At 50.6% G+C, this 21,825-nt stretch overlaps 2 protein-coding genes and 1 long non-coding RNA gene across 4 annotated transcripts; 1 reads left to right on the top strand and 2 right to left on the bottom strand.

Moving 5' to 3' along the window:
- Positions 1 to 986: 986 nt before the first annotated feature.
- On the bottom strand, positions 987 to 8,036 carry COX4I1 (cytochrome c oxidase subunit 4I1). 2 transcript variants are annotated; one of them, XM_069552592.1, is made up of 6 exons: positions 7,815 to 7,971; positions 7,098 to 7,171; positions 6,554 to 6,627; positions 2,678 to 2,845; positions 1,976 to 2,107; positions 987 to 1,241 (listed from the first exon to the last, which is right to left on the bottom strand). In XM_069552592.1, the coding sequence occupies exons 3-6, from the start codon at positions 6,624 to 6,626 to the stop codon at positions 1,105 to 1,107; spliced, it is 510 nt and encodes a 169-aa protein (XP_069408693.1). In that variant the 5' UTR covers position 6,627; positions 7,098 to 7,171; positions 7,815 to 7,971; the 3' UTR covers positions 987 to 1,104. The 2 variants fall into 2 exon arrangements, with proteins under 2 accessions (XP_069408693.1, XP_069408692.1); XM_069552591.1 differs by lacking the exon at positions 7,098 to 7,171 and having other exon boundaries at positions 7,815 to 8,036.
- Positions 3,487 to 4,975, bottom strand: LOC138419704 (uncharacterized). The gene is made up of 2 exons (XR_011249032.1): positions 4,885 to 4,975; positions 3,487 to 3,596 (listed from the first exon to the last, which is right to left on the bottom strand). It is a non-coding gene; the product is annotated as an uncharacterized lncRNA (long non-coding RNA).
- On the top strand, positions 7,299 to 19,385 carry EMC8 (ER membrane protein complex subunit 8). Its single transcript, XM_069552590.1, has 5 exons — positions 7,299 to 8,526; positions 15,231 to 15,307; positions 17,521 to 17,590; positions 18,317 to 18,411; positions 18,913 to 19,385. Exons 1-5 carry the CDS (start codon positions 8,296 to 8,298, stop codon positions 19,070 to 19,072), a joined length of 633 nt encoding a protein of 210 aa, XP_069408691.1. The 5' UTR covers positions 7,299 to 8,295; the 3' UTR covers positions 19,073 to 19,385.
- Positions 19,386 to 21,825: the final 2,440 nt, after the last annotated feature.

Genomic DNA, 21,825 nt, shown 5'->3' with positions numbered 1-21,825 from the left:
GCAGGTGCCCCACCAGGGGCACTCAAGGGTCAGAAGAGCCACATGGTGGGCCAGGTCAGTCCTGTAACAGGAGGCCTCCCCGGAAAGGAGTTGAAACCAGCATTGCCCAGAGGGAGGCCCAAACCACCCAGAGCCCCCTGGTCCTCACAGCCAGACTTGCGCCCTGCCGCTCCAGCACTTCCTCTCCCACCAGAGGGCCTGGGGGAGATGGGGGAAGGGGGTCAGCCGGCCCTCTGAGAACAAGCCAGAAGACACTAGTCGGGGGCTCCAGTTAAACCTGCTCCTCCGTGAGCCTACCTATGGCCATCTTTCCATCTCACGCCCCCGTGTGAGCTCTAGGACCCAGTTCCCCTCCAGTTACAGCTCCTCCCGCACCCGCCCGCCTGCCCCTGCACCAATGCTCCTGGGAGACCCCTCTGCACCGGCTATCCGGCAGCCCCCATCATGCAGCTTGTGTTCTGGGATCTGTTCTGCACTTCACCCCCTGCAGGGGCCCCAGGGACCAGGGAGGGGAATGGACTTTAGAGTGAGCGGGAGAAGCACAGGACGGCAGGAGGAGCCCCCACGGGGAGCCTGCCTGCCGGGGGGCCGGGGCGGGATGCCTGGCACTGGCGTGTAGCTTCTTAGATAAAAAGGTGGAGAGCAGCCAGGAAATCAGGCAGGAGATGCAGAACCCGGCCTGCCCTTCCAACCTCGTGGTCACACACTCCAACCAGCACCAACAATCTGAAGGGGACAGTTTCGGGAGAAAAGCGACCACAGGGACATCTGTCGGTCCGGCTACTATAATGGGATTTTACTCATAAAGACGTCTTGCCAAGGCCTCTATATTTTAGTTTTCACTTGCTAGTCCTCATACACTTTGTTTTTGCCAGTTCACTTACACCCAAATCGTACGGACTACTGACAGACACTTGGGAGAAAGCCCCGCACGCCCAGTGCTGCTGCACTTCATTCAGTTACCGTCAGAGAACAACCACGAGGCCTTCACGTAAACTGCGCGTTTATTAGCACTGGTGCTGCAGCACGGCGCTCCCAGTGGACATGCGGAGCTGCATGGCGGCGCCCGGACAGGCGAGGTGCAGACTCGGGAGCCGCGGGGCCTCACTTCTTCCACTCGTTCTTGTCGTAGTCCCACTTGGCCGAGAAGCCCTGGACGGGGGCCACCTTCATGTCGAGCATCCTCTTGGTCTGCTTGGCCACCCACTCCTCTTCAAAGGTGTGCGGGATGGGGCCGTACACTGCAGTCCAAAACAATGGTGTGAGGCGACACTGTCTTGACAAGGTGTTTCTAAGCCTACACGTCACAAAGCTGAGTCTTCCCCATCGCACTAGCAACTTGATCAGCACCATCACTGGCCACTCGACACCCACACCCACACAAACATGCTGGTTTTAAACCCTGCACACTGACAACTTGGTACTTCCAAATTACACCCTGGTTTGTAACAGTGAACACGAAAACACAACGCTACAGCAGAGTGTCTCCTGTGCGGGACACAGACAGCAGGTACACTGGCGAGCATGGAGCCCAACCAAAGGCGACTCACGAAGAGCAGACGGTCACAGGCCTGTCACCGACCCACGTCCACACGCAGAACGGGCCAACCTACCCCACAGAACAGAGAACGCAGAACAGCAGCACCAGAACCAGCAGGCAGCCCCGCCGCCGGCCGAGCAGAACCTGCTAGGTCTGAAGACCCAGACCTCCGGTGACTTGAGCTGCAGTCCCTGCAGCCCAAACAGCCCCCTGTGGTAAGAGTGTCCTCCTCCTCACTCCACCTTCCACCACACCTTCTCCTTGACACCTAACCGCCAAGCAGATGAGCTGCTGGAAACGTGCTGGGCTGGGCAACCAAGCATGGCGGGCCACACCACTTCAGTTCACGCGAGCCAGCCTCCCAAAGCTGGTGAACACTCCAGGACGGAGCCCGGATGGCAATGCCTGTCTGTGTGACGGCCCCGCCCCACTCACCATAGTGCTTCTCCCAGATGAGGAGGAGCGCGGTGAAGCCGATGAAGAACATGGCCGCGCCCACCACCGTCTTCCACTCGTTTGTGCTCCTGTTCATCTCAGCAAAGCTCTCCTTGAACTTAAGGCGGTACACTGAGGACAGAAAGGACCGTGCTGCAGGCACAGAGGCCCACCTCGAGGTAGAGCTCCCCAACACGGGGGAGGGGGGTGTGGTGAAGAATGGCATGAGGAACACCACAGGCTTCAGGCCCCGACACCTCCCTCACACTTGGCGGGGCGGGGGGGCAGGCGGAGAAGGGAAGGAGGAGGTGCACGGAAACCCTGAAATTCCCCATTTAGAGGAAGGCACGGGGTCCGTGTAATGTGCCCTCTTCCTGACGGTATGTCAGCGATCTTCCATCAGTACTTAGCACACCCAGCCCCAGTGAGTGGAGGGGCCGAGGAGCTGCTCACACATATAAACCATCCTGAGTTCCACTCGGTGGCTCTGCACCCTGGCTCCCGCTCCTCCTGGAGGCTGGAGCCCACAGGTATGGACAGAGGCGCCTGGGAGGGGGTTCAGCCAGCTGGCAGAGCTCAAGCCCTGGACAGCCCCACAGACGCACAGCACCCCCACCCTCCCCAGCACACTGGTCTCTGGGCCCAGCCCAGAACCAGAATTCTCGCCCAACGCAGGCTGCCTGTGGTGCCTTCAATACCCACGTTCAACTTTCTCTTCGATGGAGAGGCTGCTCCAGGAAGCCTTCTCCTTCTCCTTCAAGGCCTTCTGGCTGGCAGACAGGTTCTTGACGTGGGCCACGTCGGGCAAGGGGTAGTCACGCCGGTCCACATAACTCGGGAGAGCATAATCTTCACTCTTTACAACACTTCCTAAAAAACACGTTCGACAAATATTTGAAATTCACGTAGGTTCCGTTACAAACAAGGCGGTACTTCTAAGAACTGAAGCCAGTCCAGATATGTGCACCCTGAAAACCTCAGTCATCCTAGGGGCTGTGGCCCCCATTCCCAACAACTGCAGGACGGTCACGTGACATGGGGAGCAGGCCCGCCCCATGCGGCCCTGAGAGCAGGTGAGGACGGAGGGTAGATGGTAACAGCAGCGCTCTTCATCACAGAAGCCTGCCAGGGCACTGCGAACGGGAGGGCACATCCTGAACTACCAGGGTTCACCCAGAGGTTGGACAGCTACTCAGGCTCCCTGGACTAACCGGAGCCTGGAGTAAATGGAGGCCCTTCCACAAGGAACTCCAACTAATGGGGAAGAACAATATAAAACTCATAAAGGAAACAAGGGTTCAAAGTCCAGAAAGAAAGACATGGAAAGATGGCTACTGTGGCACTGCTTGATACAGCAGAGCAGCAAATAACCTTAGAAATGTGCATCATGGAGCCACTGGCTTGTTCAGCAGAGGTCTACAGAGCACCTACTGTACGGCAACTACTGTTCTAGCTCAAAATGGGAAGAGAGTTGTGTACACACCAAATCACAGAATACCATCGGGGTTATATTTTCTTTTTAAGAATCTGAGTTATGTGTAGATACTCACATGAATATGCCACTAAACACAAGTTAAACCCAAGCTGTCATCAGTGGAAAGCAGGGATGAAATGGAGACTTCTGCCCAAAAAGATAAAAATTTCAGCACCTTCAAATTGGTGTGTACCCAATGTATTACTCTAGTAAAAACGAGAAAAGTTCAAAAGCAGGGAAAAAATGAGTATCTTAAACTTTAAGGTTTTCCCTCAGCAAAAAGCTGTTTGATTCTACTTTGTATTTGCAAGGAAATTCTGTGTTCGGCACAAATCTGGAGGTATAAAGTCCTACAAAAATGCTTCACCTCCATTAGCTTAGTCTGAATGATTGAAATCTCCCAAACCATGTTAACAACAGTGAAAGAAAACCTTGGATCTTAAACAAAGCAGTAAAAATCCTGCAAATGCTCACCGGTGCCTGGCCGATGACTAGCACGCTCATATATTCGTACCCAACCTTATCCCAAAGAGACTGAGATGAAAATGGCTGTAATTTTCATTTTTAAAGTTTTCATTTAAAACTTTTCAATTTTAAAACTCTAAGACACTATTAAAATGATGAGTGGACTAAAAAGCACTCAGCTTACACAAGTTATTAAAAATAGATGTTAATTAGGGTGTTGAGAACGTTCTCAAGTTGATTACAGGATGATGGCACAACGCAGAAATGCACTGAAGACTGCTGAAGTGTAGCCTTCAATGCGGCAGGGCGTTATGGCAAATAGATCTTAGTAAGACTGTTACCAAGATGCAAATGCTTACAGCCTTGAAGCATCCTAAGCATAAAATTGCATTTTCTAGAACAAGAATGACTAATTCATGACCTCACCGCTGCCAAGGGCTCTTCAGGACTTTTGGCCTGGTTCCCTAGTAAATGGGAAGGGTGGGGGAGGACCCCCCACAAAGTCACATAAATGTTAACACACCAAACATTCCTTTCAAAAGGAGAGAAAAGCAAAGATTTTGCACCCTAGTGAAGGTTTTATCATTTCTGTCCTGGATCTGGATAGATATGGGGGCCTCTGCAGAGGAAATCCGGTGAATCTGAGCTCCGTCTCAATCTGACTTGTCGCCACACGAACACCTGAGCTGCTGGGGGGGCTCCCAATGGCTATTCTATGTGGAGAACCACTTCATGTACGACTTATATGACCACAACTCTAGAATGAAAGGACGAGACTCGTCTGAGAGACAGCAGTTTCCTCCACCCGCCTACCATGTGCTTGAGAGGCGGCAATGAGTAAGCCCGGCAGGTCCCTGCTTCCAAAAGCTCACGCTCAAAGAAGCAAACACCCCTCAAACTACCCGCAAACCCACAGCCTCTAAGGAAGCACACAGGGTGAGGCAGGACCTATTTTCCTGTAAAATGACACCTGCACAGAGGGTGACGACTCGAAGGAAGCATCATCTACACCTCTGGAGCTGAGGCAGGAGCCAGCCTGGTGCATCCGAGAAACACACACCAGTAGGGCAGGGAGCGAGGCACTGGGGAGGGCTGGTCTGGGCTGCTCTCTGCCTTTGTGAGTCTGCTGTGAGGAGGCCAGTGAGGCCGGGGGCTGATGTTACTCCAGGCATGAGGAGCCAGCGGATGGCTTCAAGAAGGGACCAACTAGATCGGACTTCCTCTGCCAAAAGCAATACCTAAGAATAAGCCCTGGTCAGTGCCCCTGAAGGAGACACAAGTTGCCTTCTCACAGAAGATCAGCACGACCAAAGGGACAGGAAGGGACCTTGAGGGGTGATGGAAGTGTTGCATGTCCTGACTGAAGTCACTGTCACACAGTTGAGTGAGTTTATCAAAATCCATAGAATGTAACACCTAGAAAAGATAAACTTTCCTTTCTGTCAATTATACTTCAAACTAAACTAAACTAAACAAAGAGCTAAGGAAACACATTAGCAAAACCAAAATGGAAACAAAAGGTAATCTTTGACCTAAGTGACATTCTAGACTTAGTGAAGGAGTGTTTCTTTCTGTATGTATTAACAACTAAATTTTTTATTATCTACTCATCTCAATAACATTTCAATAATGCTTTTACTAAAATTATCTGTTTTAGAGTCTGTTATCCTGAGCAATATAAAGGACATACAGAAATGTAACACCAAAGTATCACCAATTAAAGGACACTACATCAAGGGAAAAAAATCACACATAGAGCAGCTCAGACCAAAGCTCTTGAGTCCCTGGATACGTGAGTCTTGCTCTTCACTGCGTCGCCCATCACGCAAGCCTTGCACTTGACTCCCCAGGAACAATCTCCACAGTGGCTCGCACTGCCTCCTCCTGCTTGCTTTCCCTCTGCCTGGCATGCCATTCCCCTCCTGAGTGTGAGAGAACCCACAACCCCTTCAGCAGAGCAAGGCCTCTCCTCCAGAAGCCCCTCCCCGTACCTCAGGCCGGGCTAAATGCTTCTCCTGGGAGCCTATCTCTCACTGAAACACTGCCTACATGCATCTTTCCTCTCCAGACTGCTGGGACTCTCGAGTAATTCCACGTCTCATATTCCTTTATTCTAAGTGTCTAACACTGACAGCTACAAAGAAGATGCTTGATAAAAGCAAAACTCAACTTGCTATGTGTCAGGCTCTGAACTAGGTTCTTTAAGTACATTTCAGGTGAGAGAACAGGTTCCTAAACTTGAGCAGCAAGTATAAGGCAGAAATGAGATTAAACCCAGTCCAAGTTCCTTCCCTTCTGCTGTCCCAATAATTTAAACAACATTCAAGGTAAGTGGCTAGACGGCGGGGGTCGGTGGCGGGTATGGGACGGTAAAGTCGGGTATAGTGTGGATCTCTTAAAAGGTGTGGAACTTGAACCTGAAAACATGGGAAGGGAAGGAAAGAGGAGAAAATATCAGTATAAGCGAAGACTCAAACTAGAAGTCATTAAAACTCTTTAATTTAGAACTAGGCACCATTAAACTGTATGTATCTCCCTTCAAATTCCTCAACAAAACGTGATCAGGATCAAAGCTCTCCACATGTGAAACTAGCACAGGGCCTTACCAGCAGCAGAGCAAAAAGAAAGATTACACTTACCATGGGCCCGAACACACACCGAGGTGGAAATTGCACGCCTGCCAATCAGGCTAAATACTCTGGTCGCCAACATTCTGAAAAATAAACATACCTTCACTATGAACAAATGTAAGCGCCTATTAGGAATGATTCTTTCTGCCCCAGTGCATTCTGCAAATCAATGCAATTCCTTTTTTTCTTCTTCTCCCCAATATAAGTGACTGGTTCTTCATTACTGATCGTAAACTTTTAAAATAACCTAGGATGAGGGTTTGTTTTTTTTTTCCCCCTCAGCAGACAACATGTTTCAATGGAGCTTCCTTATAAACCAACTGCCATATATATACACTTAAGGCAACTGGTAGAAAACTGGTTTGTTTAAGGAGTTTTGCTTTTTTTTTTAACATTTGTTTTTTTAAAAATCAGCTTTCTTAAAAAGCAAAGGGAGAAAAAAAAATAAGGAGACTGGAAAAGCTAGAATGTGCTGCCAGTAATGGGCTCCACCGTCTAGAGGGAAAAGGTAAACAGTTTAAAGTAACTAAGACACACACACCGCATTCATTACCTGGTTACAGACCAATATGTGCCCCGGCTTAGAAGCGGAATGGATGCAAAGGCGGCCTGATTCACTTTCAATCCCTGCAGGACAACGAGTGACCGGGATGACACACCTCTCACGTGGGCCTTTTCAGGGTCAGGCCCAGCTCCCCTATTTGCCCCTCCCTTAAAACTGGACCTTTCAGGGACGATGGAAAAGATCCCGAACGCATTCAGAAAGCAGCCCACTAGAGGCAGAATAAACAGAAGCATGACGTCAGGGCCGAACTCGCCTCCGTTTCCCGTGTCTTCTCCCCGGCCTGGCCAGCGATTGAGCGAGTGCCGAGCGTCTACCAGGCGGGGAAGCGGGGCGCCTCCCTCGGAGCCCCGTTACACCCTGGGCGGTGGTGCAGCACCGTCGGGAGGGGCGGCCGGGAGCCCGCGAGGCGACCTGCCCTCAGGCCCCCGCCCTCGGCCAGCGGACACCCCAAGGTCAGAGCCGCAACCAGCTCGCGGCTGCGGAAGGACAGGTGGAGACCGGCCGGATGCTTCCAGGCGTCATACAAGCAGCGACCAGGCGGCTCCCGAGCCCGGAGCCCCCAAGGGCCGGCCTCAATGTCACCGGGACAGGAGGCCCAGTCGTCAATTCCCTGTGGGCGCCCAGCCGCGGGCACGCAGGCCCGAGGGTTCCCGGGGCTCGACCCTCCTCAGCCTCGCGGCGCGGACCGGCCACCGCCCGCCTCACCTGCTGCCACCGACCAGCCGCTGCCCACCGTGCCCGCCGCGACCGCCCTCTACGGCTCTGCTGCCCGCGACCGGAAGAGAGCGAGGCCGAACCGCGGAGCACCACGGGATCGAGGAGGACTCCACCCCGCGCCCGACCGCGCGAGAGGTCACAGGACCGGAAGTAGGTCGAGCAGCGAACGTCGTAAAACGCCGGACTAGGCGGCTTTCCGGCTGCCACTGGACGTCCGCTTTCCGGCGGCGCCCGGCGAAAAGCGCGAGTGGAGTCTTAAGGTGGCCGCGTCGGCCTCCCCCGGGTGGTGAGCCGGCATCTGAGGAGCGGAGCTTGAGCGGGGCTGAGCCCGTGAGGGGCCCTCGCCAGCCGCGGGGCCGCGCCAGGGAGCCGTCGCCTCGTCCTGCTTCTCCCCTGAGGCGCCGCGCGGCCAGGCAGCGGATCCAGGCCTCGGCCGGCGCCGCGCCTCCGGGGCCCTCCCGGGCTCAGCATGCCCGGGGTGAAGCTGACCACCCAGGCCTACTGCAAGATGGTGCTGCACGGCGCGAAGTACCCGCACTGCGCCGTCAACGGACTGCTCGTGGCCGAGAAGCAGAAGCCGCGCAAGGAGCACCTGCCCCTGGGCGGCCCGGGCGCCCACCACACCCTCTTCGTGGACTGTATCCCCCTCTTCCACGGCACCCTGGCCCTCGCCCCCATGCTGGAGGTGGCCCTCACCCTGGTAAGCGCGGGAAGGGGCTTGCCTCAGTTAGCGGGACAGGAGACGGGTTGACAGTCAGCTTCCGAGCCGTCCCGGCTAGAAGGTCAGGGTGGTCCAGCCGGAGTCTGGGGACCCAGCACCGCCGAGTTCGCCGTGACCGTGAACGGACGACCCGCGAGGGCGCGTTAGTCTTTGTCCGCACGCACTTAGCAAACGCCCCGCAGATGGCAGGCACCTCGTCGTTGCAGCGGCGAAGGGGCGACCGTAGTCGTCCCGGGTGTTTTTAGAACGCCTTAGGCGACGGAAAAGGCACCGATTTTCTCACACCAGTTAGCCCTTACAGAGACAAGCCGCTGTTAACCGAGCGTCTGTATTTGGAATTTTGAGTCGCGGGGAGTTTGGACGTTGCCGTCGGGCTCGCGCGCCCCGTCGCGAGGCCGGATCCGTGTCTGCCGTAGGTGTGAAGGCGCGGTTCTAACCGTTACTGCCCCAGGACACCCAGGGTGGACCTACGGTTAGAAAGGCGGCGTCGAGCGCTCCGTGAACAAGAGCTTGTCTGTCTTCCTTAGTGACATTTGGAATGCACCCGTGATTTTAAAAGCTAAAGACTGTGTGGAATTTGAAAGCCAGAGCAAACTTGCCTTCCAGGCCGCACACTTCTGTGGGTCTGCTCACGATTGATCTATTTGCAGTACAGTGGGAAAAGGTGTGGCATAGAAACAGACCGACTGGTTATTGAATTCTAGGCCGTAGTTGTTGAGGTATGGTGACCGGTGAAGGAAAAAAGACCACCTGTAAATTGGAGTTAAAACCTTAGGGAGGAGTAGGCTCAGACCTGCCTGGATTGAGGTATTTTTCCGAATATGTATGAACTGTGATACTAAGAGAGAATTAGTTGATTCATGCAAAGAGTAGTTAAGTTTGAGAAAAGTAGTAGAAATCCTTTTTCTCTACATCCCAACAAGCGAAATGGATCCATTTTGTAAATATCTAATTATGACACCCATGTAAATTCTTGATAAGCAGGACATGTCTTTAGACTAGTGGTCCTTGCCTAAGCTTACTGGGCTCATCTTTGAGTACCTGTTAAACTGAGTCGTTGTGTGAATTTTTCCCTATCATCGTGGGGCAGAACATAGATAGAAGGTAGATGATGTGTATAGAATCAACCATTTTAGCTCCTGAAGAAATGTGCTGTTGGTATCAGTGTGTTCCTGGGGTATGCATGTGTCTGTTTTAATGCAACTCTTTTCAGCTCCCTGTCTTGATTATTCTATCAACATAACTGTGTGGTGATTGGATATGTGAAGTGCAGTCACTCGCAGGGAACTCAACTGACCAGTAGTGTTAATGCAGGGTTATCCAGCTCTCCAGTAGAGCCAAGCCTGTGGCTAGGGGGAAGGATATTGCTATGGATCAAAACAGTACGTGTGTAGCGGTTGAACTTGTACCAGGTAGACAAGTACAGTACTGAAGAATAAGTGCCATATGAGGGGGTCAAGCAGAAAGTGGGGAGGGGTCCGCTGACCCAGGCTGGCAGAGTCAGGGAGGGCAGGCTGCCCAGAGAAAGGGACATGCAAGTAGTCACCCAAGGGGCAAGGCTGGAGGAGGGGGACAGAGGGACCAGGTGAAAACCGGAGCGGGGGTGGGGCGGGGGGACTTCTAGAGATGAGCTAGAAGGCAGAGTATAAAGCGACCAGACAGAGAGAGAGGTGAGCAGTGGACAGATGCATCGTAGAAATCATTCAGGGACACTGCTCACTCTGCACCACTGCACCTAGACTCCAGGTGCACCTTCCAGCGTGTCCCCGAATGTGCCCTTCAGGGTTGGAGTCTGCTGTCCAACAGAAGTACGTACAAACTAGGTTTTCTGCACTTAGCTTCTTTTCAGACAGTAGAAACTGTCTGAATGTCTATCCTGCCAAGCAGTATGGTGGTTTGTGCTCACTTTTCTTATATTGATCAAAACTTTGAATCATAGACTCAGCATTTGACAAGTAGGAGAACAATGTCAATTGAGTACAAATTAAATAACTTTCAAAATAAAGTTACAAAGAAAAAATTGCCATTTGAAACCATCTACAAGTTTTTGTGTTACTGTTAAGATATTTAAGTTTATATCATTCAGATTTTGTCTTAGCAGCTTTATAACCTGAAGGCAATGAAAAATCTCAGCCATAGTTTATCAGCTGTAGAAAATGTTTTAATAAAGCATCTAAATCCATAAAACTATAAATGAGGCCTAATTCTGATGGCTTGTTTCTATTCAGGGAGTTTTGTATTGGGTTATTTTTGATAAGTGGGAAAGACTGATTTGATATGCTGTCCATCAAAGGGTAGCATCAAATTCCTTTGTAAGGCTTTTCATTATAATTTTCCATTAAAAAAAAAATCCTTGCATTTCTGGGTACTTTCTATTTTTTTTTTTAAGTACTTAGGCCTGTTATCTTAATTTATCCTTACAACCCTTTGACGTAAGTAGTGATGGAATTATTTCTAATAGCAAAAATCCATAAAATGTCAGTGGGGAAATTAGCATAAAGCTGCTGTTTCCCTAAGCTCTCTTTGTCCTCCCCGCTCCCCACACACACCCCCCTCACTGTGGTTTCCTAGTGCTGGGAGCTGCTTGTTGGTACCTTCTGCTCTGATGACTTCCTCGTTTGACTTGGGCCTGGAATTCCTTCTGCTGCCCCCATGTGTGCTTTCCCTGTGCTCATCTGCACAGGCTACCACCCCTCTGGCTCTCAGCTCAGCCCCCTACTTCCTCCTGGGAGGGGGAGCTGGCTGCTCTGGGCTCTCCTTTCAGTTCTTCCCGTGACCTTCGCTCTCTGTTCCCAGGCCCCTTATCTCCAGCGCTCTTCCTCCAAAGCCGGCTCCTCCTCGTGGAAGAATCAGCTGCTGATTTGAGGGTCTTTTTCTTCTCCATGAAACTAGGTAGCCCCTCTAGTTTTAGACTCCAGGGCCTGGGTGTTGCTGCAGACAGGGAGGCTCCCAGACACCTAGCTTGTAAGTGACCAGCCTGGAAGCAGCAGCCTCCTTGGGATGACTTACTTAGCAGCTCCCTGCCTCGCCTGCTTTGTGGCTGTCGTCACGGAAGTGCATGCAGTGCCTCGCTCACGCAGACACTAGCAAGCTTGCCGAGAGAAGCTGCTTCCTTTGTCCAGCCTAGCTGGGAATGGATGAGTGCGCCCGGAGCCTGTAGTAGTTCTGCATGTCTGCGAGGGAGCAGGCCTGAAAGACGTGAACAGAGGGTGGCGGCTTGTGCCAAGGTGATAGTGTCCTTCTTTCCATCTGAAAAGTAAAGGAAACTGCATAATTGAATGCAGGATTTGGACCTTGTATCAAAGTCACTCGCCAGGCATCAGAGTGCCATCGTGAGCATTTTCATTTTGCTTGTTTACAAGATGCATCACAGGACATCAAAGCAGCAGAAACGAATTCACTGAGAACAGAGTTCAGACAGCTTCTCAGCTCTTTTGCTTTGTCCTGCCCCACTTGGAGGGTGCGAGTTGCCTACTGTATAATCTGCCACTTAAATCCACTTGGGCTTTTTGTTAACAAGCTGTTTGGGCTGACTGCAGGATTCTGAAACCCCTCAGGAGCCACCTGCCCCATCCCTACTCGGCCGACTGTCCATACTGCTTGCCTCCTCCAACACACCGGCTCTCCTATGCTCCGTCACTCACTGATGATGTCTGGTTCCACTGAAGCTTGTGTTCGCTACTTCTATGGACTCTGATGGCTGGTTCTCCAGTCATCAACTCGTGGCCACTGGTGTCTCTCTGGACAGTGGACAGGCTGTGCATGCCCATCACAGGCATCCAGACTTCACTTGGTGGTTCTTATTTGAATCATTGAAAGGTTTCGAAAGCCAAGCCCAGGCTTTTGTGACCTGGTTCACTTTGGGAGCAGCCTCTTCAAAGAGTTCTACTAGGAGTTCCCTGAGGTCCAGTAGTTAGGACTTGATGCTTTCCCTGCCGGGGCCTCAGGTTCAATCCCTGGCCAGGGAACTAAGATTCTGCAAGCCATGTGATGCAGCTAGAAAAACAAACAAAAAGCAAAGAGTTCTACTAGAAGTTTAAGGTCATGACGTTATTTTTCTGCTAGAATTTGGTTAGGCCTTTAGAGCGTTTTGTACAGGAATTCACCCCTCTTTAGGTAAAGTGTCAGTTGAGGTATGCGTTTGTTTGGCACAAGAATTCACCATCCTGTCAGATGCCTTCTCTGCTGTCTGAGTGCAGGTACAGGGTGACCCTGTGTGTTTCTTGGGGACTGAATCCCAAGCCATTCCCTTCAGCCCAGGAGCAAGACGGGAGCAGCTTAGACTGCTCGCTGAAGACTGCTGTGGGAGCACCCGATGGCCTGGTGTTAGGGCTTGGTGCTCTCACCGCTATGGCCTGGGTTCAGTGTCTGGTCAGGGAGCTGATACCCTGCACTCGTGGTGCAGCCTGCTGCAGGACAGCGGCAGTGGGAAATAATCGTCTTACCCTTGCATCAAAGGTAGCTGTGGTAGACCGAAAAAAATGCCCCCCCCAAGATGTCCACCTCCGAGTCCTTGGACCCTTACATGGAACAAGAGACTGCAGATAAGATTGAGTTAAGGATCTTGAAACGCGATGATTATCCTGGATTATCTGATGGACCCAGTATAATCACAAGGGTCCGCATAAGAGGCAGCAGAGCAAGAATCAGAGAAAAGAGTTTTGACTACAGAAGCAGGGGTCAGAGTGAGGCAGCCACCACCCGAGGAATGGGTGACCTCTCCGTGTTGGAAAAGGCAGGGAGCAGATTCTCCCCTCGAGTCTCCGCCAAGCGTCAGCCCCACGGACTCGTTTTCGGCTTCTGACCTGTGAGACAGATCTGTGCTGTGTTAGGCCACTAAGTGTTCGTACCAGACTCAGGACTCTCTCTGTAGTTGTGACTCTGGATGTAAGAGCAGCCCACACCGCGGAGCCAGGCGAGGGGCGCAGAGCTGGGCAGAGGTGAGGATCACCTACATGAGGACGCCCTCAAGAGACCAGTTTGATCGGAAACAAAGGCTGAGAGGGCAACACCAAAGGGCGGGCCAGCGGGTAGGTGTGAGTTCAGGAAATGGGACCAAGTGCCAGATTTTAGAACTAGGCTATGCCCTTGGATACCATGTGGAGGTAAATTTAGAAAGAAATGAAAGAATTTTGCTGCTGTAAGCAGCAGTAGAGTTTCCAAGACTCATTCTTTTAAGAGGTGATAGAAATAAAATATAAGTAGTTGTGGAATAATTTGCCTCAAAGTTAGAGTGAAAGAGCCATTATAAATATTTTGGAGACATAGCCCTCATCTCTTGGGTGGATGACCAAAACCTCTAATTGGTTCATTGAGCCTTGGTTTTGACCCAGTATGGTAATTTGTGAGCTCTTAGGAGGCCAGAATTACTATTCTAATCCTCGTGTGAGCCAGGGAACCTTGGACTGTGACCATTTTGTAATGTCTGCTTTTAGTCATAAAGGAGACTGTTGGAGTCCCAAACCAGAATTTGAAAAAAGAACGAATAGAGCTATGTTTAAAAAGGGAAAAGAAACCCTTTTAACCAGTTAATTCACTTTGAAAAAACATTGAGGATCAGTTGTATCTCTTCTTTTGCAAGCTGAGAATAGAATTTCCTGCAGTGTATTATTAAAATTCCATTATAGCAAAACAGGACGACCTTTTGTTGTTTTTAATAATCGCATTAGACCTGCAGGATGCTAAATCTGATGAGAGAAGAGTGGCATTGTAAAACAAAAAACTTTCAAAACTTGCGGCCATGCTCCCGTTTAAAAGCATGCCACAGGGAAGTGTGTGAGTGCAGGCACACGTGCTCCCCTGTACCCCACATCCCAGCACGAGGAGTTTCCATAGTGTGTCACAACGAATACTGAAATAACAGTGTTGAAGGGCTTGCCTTTGAAAGAGGCTCGGATTCCCATGCTGCCTCTGTTTTCTGGCTGTGCAAGCTTAGACCCTCTCTGAGCTCTTTAGTTTGCTATCTGTGAAGGATTGATTTTAACAATCTGAAGGCTTGTTCAAGCCCCAGAGGGCCTCAGTGCTTCATTTTGTCAGAGAAAGTGGATAACACTGGTTCCCCCTCACCCATGGCACTGCACCCATTTATTATGTGTCTGCGCTGGAGCCTTCTGCTGGGACTAGGGGAGGAGGACATTCCTAGTGTCCAGCCTCACACCCCACCCCACCCCCCGGCCATTGCAGGCTCCTCCTCTGTGGGAAGACACCCCACCTCCAAGAGAGGGGGAGCCTACGCTCTTTGCTTTCTCTGACCTCCTGTGGACTGTGGAAAAGCTAATTGCGGTGGCCTTCCTTCCCCTGAACACCCATACACCCTTTTGGTGTGGGTTTGTTTTTTTGATGGCCATACCACCACCATAATGTGGTGGGATCTTAGTTCTCCAACCAAGGACTGAATCTGGGCCACAGCAATGAAAACCCAGAATCCTAGAAATCCCATGGACAGAGGAGCCTGGTGGGCTACAGTCCATGGGGGTCGCAAAACTAGGACACAGCTTAGCGACCAAACAACAAAGGCCCCCAGGAAACTCCCCAATTTCGTTCTCATAGGCAGGAGGATACAGGAGTTCTGTTTGTCTTGTCCCAGCATTTGGTTGAGGGGGGGAGGTTCCTCTGTTTATTGAGACTTGATATTTAAGGGAAAAGCATTCACCTTTTCTTCCCAAATTTTGTTCTCTTTTCAGATTGATTCGTGGTGCAAAGATAATAGCTACGTGATTGCTGGTTATTATCAAGCTAATGAACGAGTAAAGGATGCCAGGTATATCCATGCAAAACCCCTTGAAACCCCTCAGTGGGCTCCGGGTGCAGAATCTGTCAGAACAGAGTCCCTCCATGCTTGTAGATAGTACTCCAGGGGTACTGGGGCACAGTCTGTGGGAACAGTGCCCCTCTGTGCTGTTGATAGTATTCCAGGAGGACTGGGGTACGGGTCATTCCAAACACCAGTCATTCTAAACACTCATGTGAACGTTGGGATTCTGTCCTGTGTTGTCTTTATTTTGCTAAATGGGAATTCTTAAAACGAAAGCAACAGTCAAGGGCCTCCTGTTCAGTCCCCCCTCTGCTGTGCCTTGCTTCCCATTCCCAAACTGGGATTGATGTAAGGCAGAGCACCAGGCAAGAACTCTACTCTTTTTTGGAGTAAAAAAAAAAGCAACTTTTAGGTTTGGTGTTCTTTGGGTCTGCTGCTTTGACAAAAGCATGGTGTTTGCTACTTCTCACATATAATAGGTCTCATTTTCTTTTATCCAGCTAGTTGCCCCCACGGTGGTTCTCACTAATGAGCAAAGCTGAGATCTTTGCTTTGTTTCTACGTCAATGTCCTAGCAGAAAAACTGATGACATCCTGACGTTAGGGTAATTTGAGGTGGGCTTAATAAGCTGGTTGTCTCCAGAGGTGTGAACCGTATGTCAGAGAAAGGAGGGTGGTGCAATTACCCAGAGCTGGTGACAAAAGCTGGCACCTGCCCTGCCTGAGGAAGGAAGATGGGTCGGGTCAGGAAGTCGTGTCTCCCTTCCCACCCTCCCACCCCCGCCCCGAGAAGAACAGTGTCCTTTGGTCAAGGGATGTGGCCAGCAGCCAGCCTGATGTGATCTCACGGAGAGAGTCCCAGAGGAGTCGGCACCCTGAGCAGCCAGAGGCATGAGCTGGGTCACCCTGAAGCTTTCCTCATGTGGCCAGGCAGAGCTGACGGGCTCCAGTGTCCAGGCAGTCAGGGGGTGCAGTGAAGGGCCCCAGACCAAATGCCTCCCGGAGTCATGTCCACGCGCCCAGCATAGGCAAGTGGTGGGACTCAGTAGCATTTGGGGAAATAATGCAGTAAGCCAATGGAGCACTTCCAGACATATGAACTGTTTTATCCTAGAGGACTGGGCCCAGTCGGGACTGAGGGCGACAGGGTCCCCAGCACAGCGTGGGCTCAGAGCGGCTTCTGTGCCAGCCTCTCTGTGGACGACATGCAGAGCTGTTCTCTGATTCCTGATTCTTCAGCTTTTCCCGAGACATCTCTGACTGTCTGGCCCCTGCATCCGTGCATGCCTCTGGTTTCTGCTCAGTGCGTTTCTTACCAGCCCCTCCTTCGAGTCCTCCTGCCTCCCTGTGTTGATGAGCTGGAGCCTGTTCACGGCGGGCATCAGTCTTGGTCCTTCTACACGAAGGAAGCTGCCAGAGTGTGAATCCCCTGCCCCAGGCCAAGCTCTGTGCTGAGCTGAGCCTCGGACTCCTGGCCCTTGCCCTCAAGTTGCTGCACTGAACTTGAAAGACACTGGAACCCAGGCCTGTGGTGCAGGCCCTGGAGCCCGTGCTGTGCGGGTGGTGCAGGGGCTGTGGGAGCAGGAGGTGCTCCACCCACGGCCGCGACCGGGGAGCCTTGGGAGGGTGCAGACAGATGAGCCGGCGGCTGCGGGACCCCAGCCCTCGAGACCCCTGTGCAGCATTGCCTTCACTCTAAGGGCTTTCCAGGCTGACCTGGGGGATGAGAATCCCTGGGGCCCTTTCTCTATTGCATTGTTTTTTGTTTCATTTTTCTTAATACGATGCTGCAGATAATTACACATCTCTGTAAATTTTTCAATTTTAAAGGTAAAAATAGAAGACTTGGCTAAATTTATTTTTATAAATCATTAAGCCTGCTTTTTTCACCTCAATCACAACGAAAGGGTCGTAACTATATAGTGTGTTTCTTTCTGGTTCAGTCCTTGCTTCAGAAAGCTGAGACTGATTGCACAGAGGGAAAGAAGCACAAAAAGACAAGGGCCCCTGCTCTGCCCTGAGCTCCACACGGTCCTCAACAAGTCACTGCAGCGGGATCACAGTCCCCAAAAGCTACTTAAACGGGTGTGACCCCACCCGGCGGGGTAGCTCACTGGTGCTGTTGGTCTTTGTGTCGTTGCTGTTTACTCTGCCACAGGCAGACAGTGTTGCCCAGTGTCAGCTAAAACTTGGTAACCTCGCTGGTTCTTCTCTCGCAGTCCAAACCAGGTAGCAGAAAAGGTGGCCTCCAGAATCGCCGAGGGCTTCAGTGACACGGCTCTCATCATGGTGAGTCACTGTCGCTCGCTCCAGAGTCCTGTGTGTGGGGACAGCTGCTGAGCAGCCTCTTGCTGACGGGAGCTTTGTCTATGAGCGGTTTCCTTTCTGCAGGTACTTACTTCATTAGGCCGTGGCCGCCTCCGGCCATCTTCTTCCAACTGCAGGCTTCAAGTTGCTGAGTCAGGGCTGCTGTAGTCATGGCACACGGTGTCCAGAGGTGGGGGTCTTTCAGCTCCAGTGGATCTCAAAGTGGGATCCCCATGCTGACAGTATCAGTACCACCCGGGAATCTATTGGAAATGCAAGTTCTGGGGGCCTAGGAATCTATGTCTCCATAAGCTTCCAGATGATTCCAGTGTACGCTCAAGTCTGAGATGCATTGAATTAGGTTAACCAGCACAGCTGAGGGAGCAGGGAGGGACAGAGCTCATGTCAGGAGCCCTGTTCCTCTCAGTTCAGATGGAATTCTAACAGGGAAGGCAGCGTAACGTTTGGAAGCTTCGAGTTTGGGAGAAAGCAGGCAAGTACTCAGTGTTTCTCTCCCGTGATGCGGGGTGAGCCTGGGCTGTGTTGGTGTGCACTCTGAGGCGGGGTTTCTGCCATAGTGGGCAGTGTTGAGCCCGTCCCTGACCATCCCTGTGGAGTCCTCCCCGTGGGAGAGCCCCAGGGAGGGACCTGTAGGCTACTGCAGAGGTCCTGGCTCTGTTCACGAGTGCACCCTTTGTCTCGTTGCAGGTAGACAACACTAAATTCACGATGGACTGTGTGGTCCCCACGATCCATGTGTATGAACACCATGAAAACAAATGGCGCTGCAGAGACCCGCACTAGTGAGTGCCTGTTCCCAGGGGGTGGCCCGTGTGCCGCGTGTGCTGGGGCCAATCCTGGCATGCTGCTCCCACGGGAAAGCTGACCCCCAGCTTCTGGGTTTTTAAGCTACATGTTCTCTAGAGAAGTGTGCACACCTCATACAGCAGTCACCGGTGTTCCTCAGCCCCCGGAGGACAGGCCTGTAGGGTTTCCAAGCAGTGGAGACAGCCTGTCACTCACGGATCTCCCCTCCCAATCCCAGGCCACCTTTCCCTAAGCCAGGCTTGTGTGGTTTATTTGCAGTCAGTCATCTACCTCCAGCTTTTTCAGAATTTCATTTGAAGGTTATCTCTTCCATGTTTCATATCCTTTATATGCATCTTCATGTGTTTAGATGTGTTTGCTAGAGTTCACCCTTGGCTTACTTTATACTACTCTGCACGCGGCTGGTTTCCTGTTTACTCTATTGAAAAGCCACGCGTTTTGAGTAAGAGGCTGACTTCTCCTGTCTCACCTCATAGTGATTACTGTGAAGACTGGCCAGAGGCCCAGAGGATCTCGGCATCGCTCCTGGACAGCCGGTCCTACGAAACACTCGTGGATTTTGATAACCACCTGGATGACATTCGGAATGACTGGACAAATCCAGAGATCAATAAAGCTGTTCTGCACTTGTGTTAGGGAGGGGTTTCAGTGACTGGTCTCTGGGTATTTCCACTACACTGAAGAAGAAAAGTTATTTTTAAATGTAAATAAAATATCACAGCCGGTGTGGAAAGCTGACAGTTTTCAGAAGTGGCGTGTGCCTTGAGAGAGGGCAGAATGTCCATCAGTCACCTGTCTAATGCAGAGTCTCTAGACCAGGTACAGACCGTCCCATTCGACCACCCTGTGAAGCCTTCCCAGTTGTACGTGGCTGTAATTCTTCAAATCAAAGCTATTTCTGCTTGTCCAAGATTGTTCCTATTAAACAATTTTAACTAACCTTTTATAATCTGGAGAGAATACTTTTTAAGGCATATGAACTGTCTTTAAAAAAAAAAAAAAAGCCCAGATCTTATACCCAAAAGAGAGTGTTTGTGAGTTTTCATCCTGTTTGAGTTAACATCGTCCAGCCTGGGGATCAGGCCCGTGCCTGGTGTGCCTGTGCCAAGATGTGTCTGAGAGCCGTATGCTGGTGTCCACAGCCGGGAGGCTCCCCTAGCTGCCGCGCCTCTTCACATGGGAATAATGCTGCTGGTGCCTGGGAAACCTTCACCGTCAAAGGGTAAAAACAAACACATTGGGAAGGCAGCTTGAGTGGGAGCACTGTGTGATGCTCCTCAACCAGACAGATGGGAAACCCACAGAACTGAAGAAAAAGGGGACCGGTGTGCTAAGGTTGTCTTAAACAGGCAAGAGTCGGTCCTGACTCCTGATCAGCTTGCATGATTACCCAAGTGGCTCTAATTTATTTCTTCACAGCAATTATTTCTTTTCGTATATGAAGCCACACAAGCTGAACAAAACATAGGCTCCTGGAGTTTTACAGCGCCCAGTCTGTAATCGTTAACGCTTGAAACAGTTAAGCTTTTTAACCCCATTGTAGGAAATTGATGGAGAAAGGACTCCATCGCGTTTATTCTTTTTCATATGAATTATCCCATGCAGAGTGCAGAGATCTGTACCTTTGCCACTATTGTTTTTTGGATCATGTGAAGGAAGCCTGTGACAATTGGGTTATCTGTTGAAAAGGCTTATGATGCAGCATTTCCCTGTTTTATCAAGCAGGAAACCTTCCAGCATTGCTTACAATAGATGTGCTTCCTTTGGTCCACCAGAGTCTCTCCCTGCCTTCAAATCCCGCTCACCCTCGGCTCTGTAAGGCGACCATGTGTCACGCGGGGAACGCAAACGCAGGGCTGGCGTGCCGACGCACTGCACCTTCTCTTCGCCTCAGCAGCTGCGGCCAGCACGGGTGGAGTGCAGCGGGCAGTCTTGTCCAGATGGGTCTGGGTTTTATTTTGAAAAGGAGAAGAGTCAGTCTCTAGCATTTGCCACAGAAAAGGCTGTCTTTTCGTGAAATTAGAATGAGCATGTGCTGCCTCCAGGTCAAGGTCAAAGGTAACTGGCAGAGCTATTTGAAGCCAAAGGTATGGCCAAGTCTAGTTTGGAAGCATTGCACAGATGGTCTTATTGTCCCTCATTTTTACCTCTCTCTGCAATTCTTGTTCTTGGTTCCACCAGCTTCCCAGGAATGTGTTCTGTTCTCCAGTTCGGATTTCAGCCTAGAACCAGGTGCCCTCTCTATAGCAGAGTCAGGCTCATGTTTTCAAAAGAAAACATAATAAATACTCCAAAGAGAAGAATGTATCTGTGAAGAAACAAAAGTTTCCAAAGTGCAGACGATTGCTTCTGGATGCTTGTGAAAACAGCGAAGCCCCCAGGCCTTGGGCCGGGCTCCCCTCTGACTTCTCTCCAGGCCTGGCTGTGTGGCCTCTGGGCCTCCAGTCTCCCGGCCCTTAGAACAGTCATCGTTTTTACCCACCCAGGATGAGAGTGAGAGCCCATCAGATAGCCACTGAAATGGAGTCGTACTGTGATTTCCCTAGAAAAGATTTAGAGAAGCAACACAAATTATATTGTACATTGAAGAGAGTCTTGTCAGTGAGAACGTTCCTAAGTGAGTCCTGCTTCAGTCTGAAGGGGCTGGAGGGGAAGGGGTGGGAAATGTGTAGAGACATCCCCTTAGAACCAGCCATGTGCTTAAAATTCTGGTGGAGTTTTTTCTCTGTTCCATACATCCATCCATCATGAAGTGAATGGGACAAATGAATTAATGGTTTGCCTAAAAATGCCGTCCAAGTCTAGTAGTTGCTTTTAAGAATTGAATGTGAAAAGGTAGGCTGTGACTTCCTAAATGACAAAAAGGAAAGTGCACACTAAGGAAAAATTGACTTAAGCTTTCCAGGGATCTGGTATTTTTAAGCTTCCTCAGTGTGAAAAGTTCTGTATAGTTAGCTTGGACTCTGGCTTATTTTTCTGATTGATGTGCTTGCAAAACTGTTGTTCTCTCTTAGAGTAATTTTCAGCTTTTCTGACTTACCGTCTTTGTTTTGCCTTCAAAAGAAAAATATTGGCTTCCCAAACTGCCCCTTTTTAGTATTATATTTATCTTAACAAAGTAGCTACTTTATGACATCCTGGTAAGTGAAAGGAAGAAAAAGAGCCATGAGCATTAATCTCCATACCCTGCAGACATTTTTAGCAATTTTAATGAAGAGAACTGAATTTAAAAATAGACTTTCATTTTACTAATTGACATTTCTTTAGCCTTTCCATCAACTCAGTGCCTCTTAAGCACTGGATTCTTTCCTTCAGTTCAGTAGAAAGCCTGGCGGCAAAGACTGGTTTGTGTTCCCCCTGCCAGCTTTCAGACAAAGTGAAGGTGTCTT

Source organism: Ovis canadensis, chromosome 14 (genome assembly GCF_042477335.2).
Source record: "Ovis canadensis isolate MfBH-ARS-UI-01 breed Bighorn chromosome 14, ARS-UI_OviCan_v2, whole genome shotgun sequence".
NCBI lineage: Eukaryota > Metazoa > Chordata > Mammalia > Artiodactyla > Bovidae > Ovis > Ovis canadensis.
The sequence above is the reverse complement of the archived record's forward strand: the minus strand, read 5'-3'. Positions and strand labels throughout refer to the sequence as shown.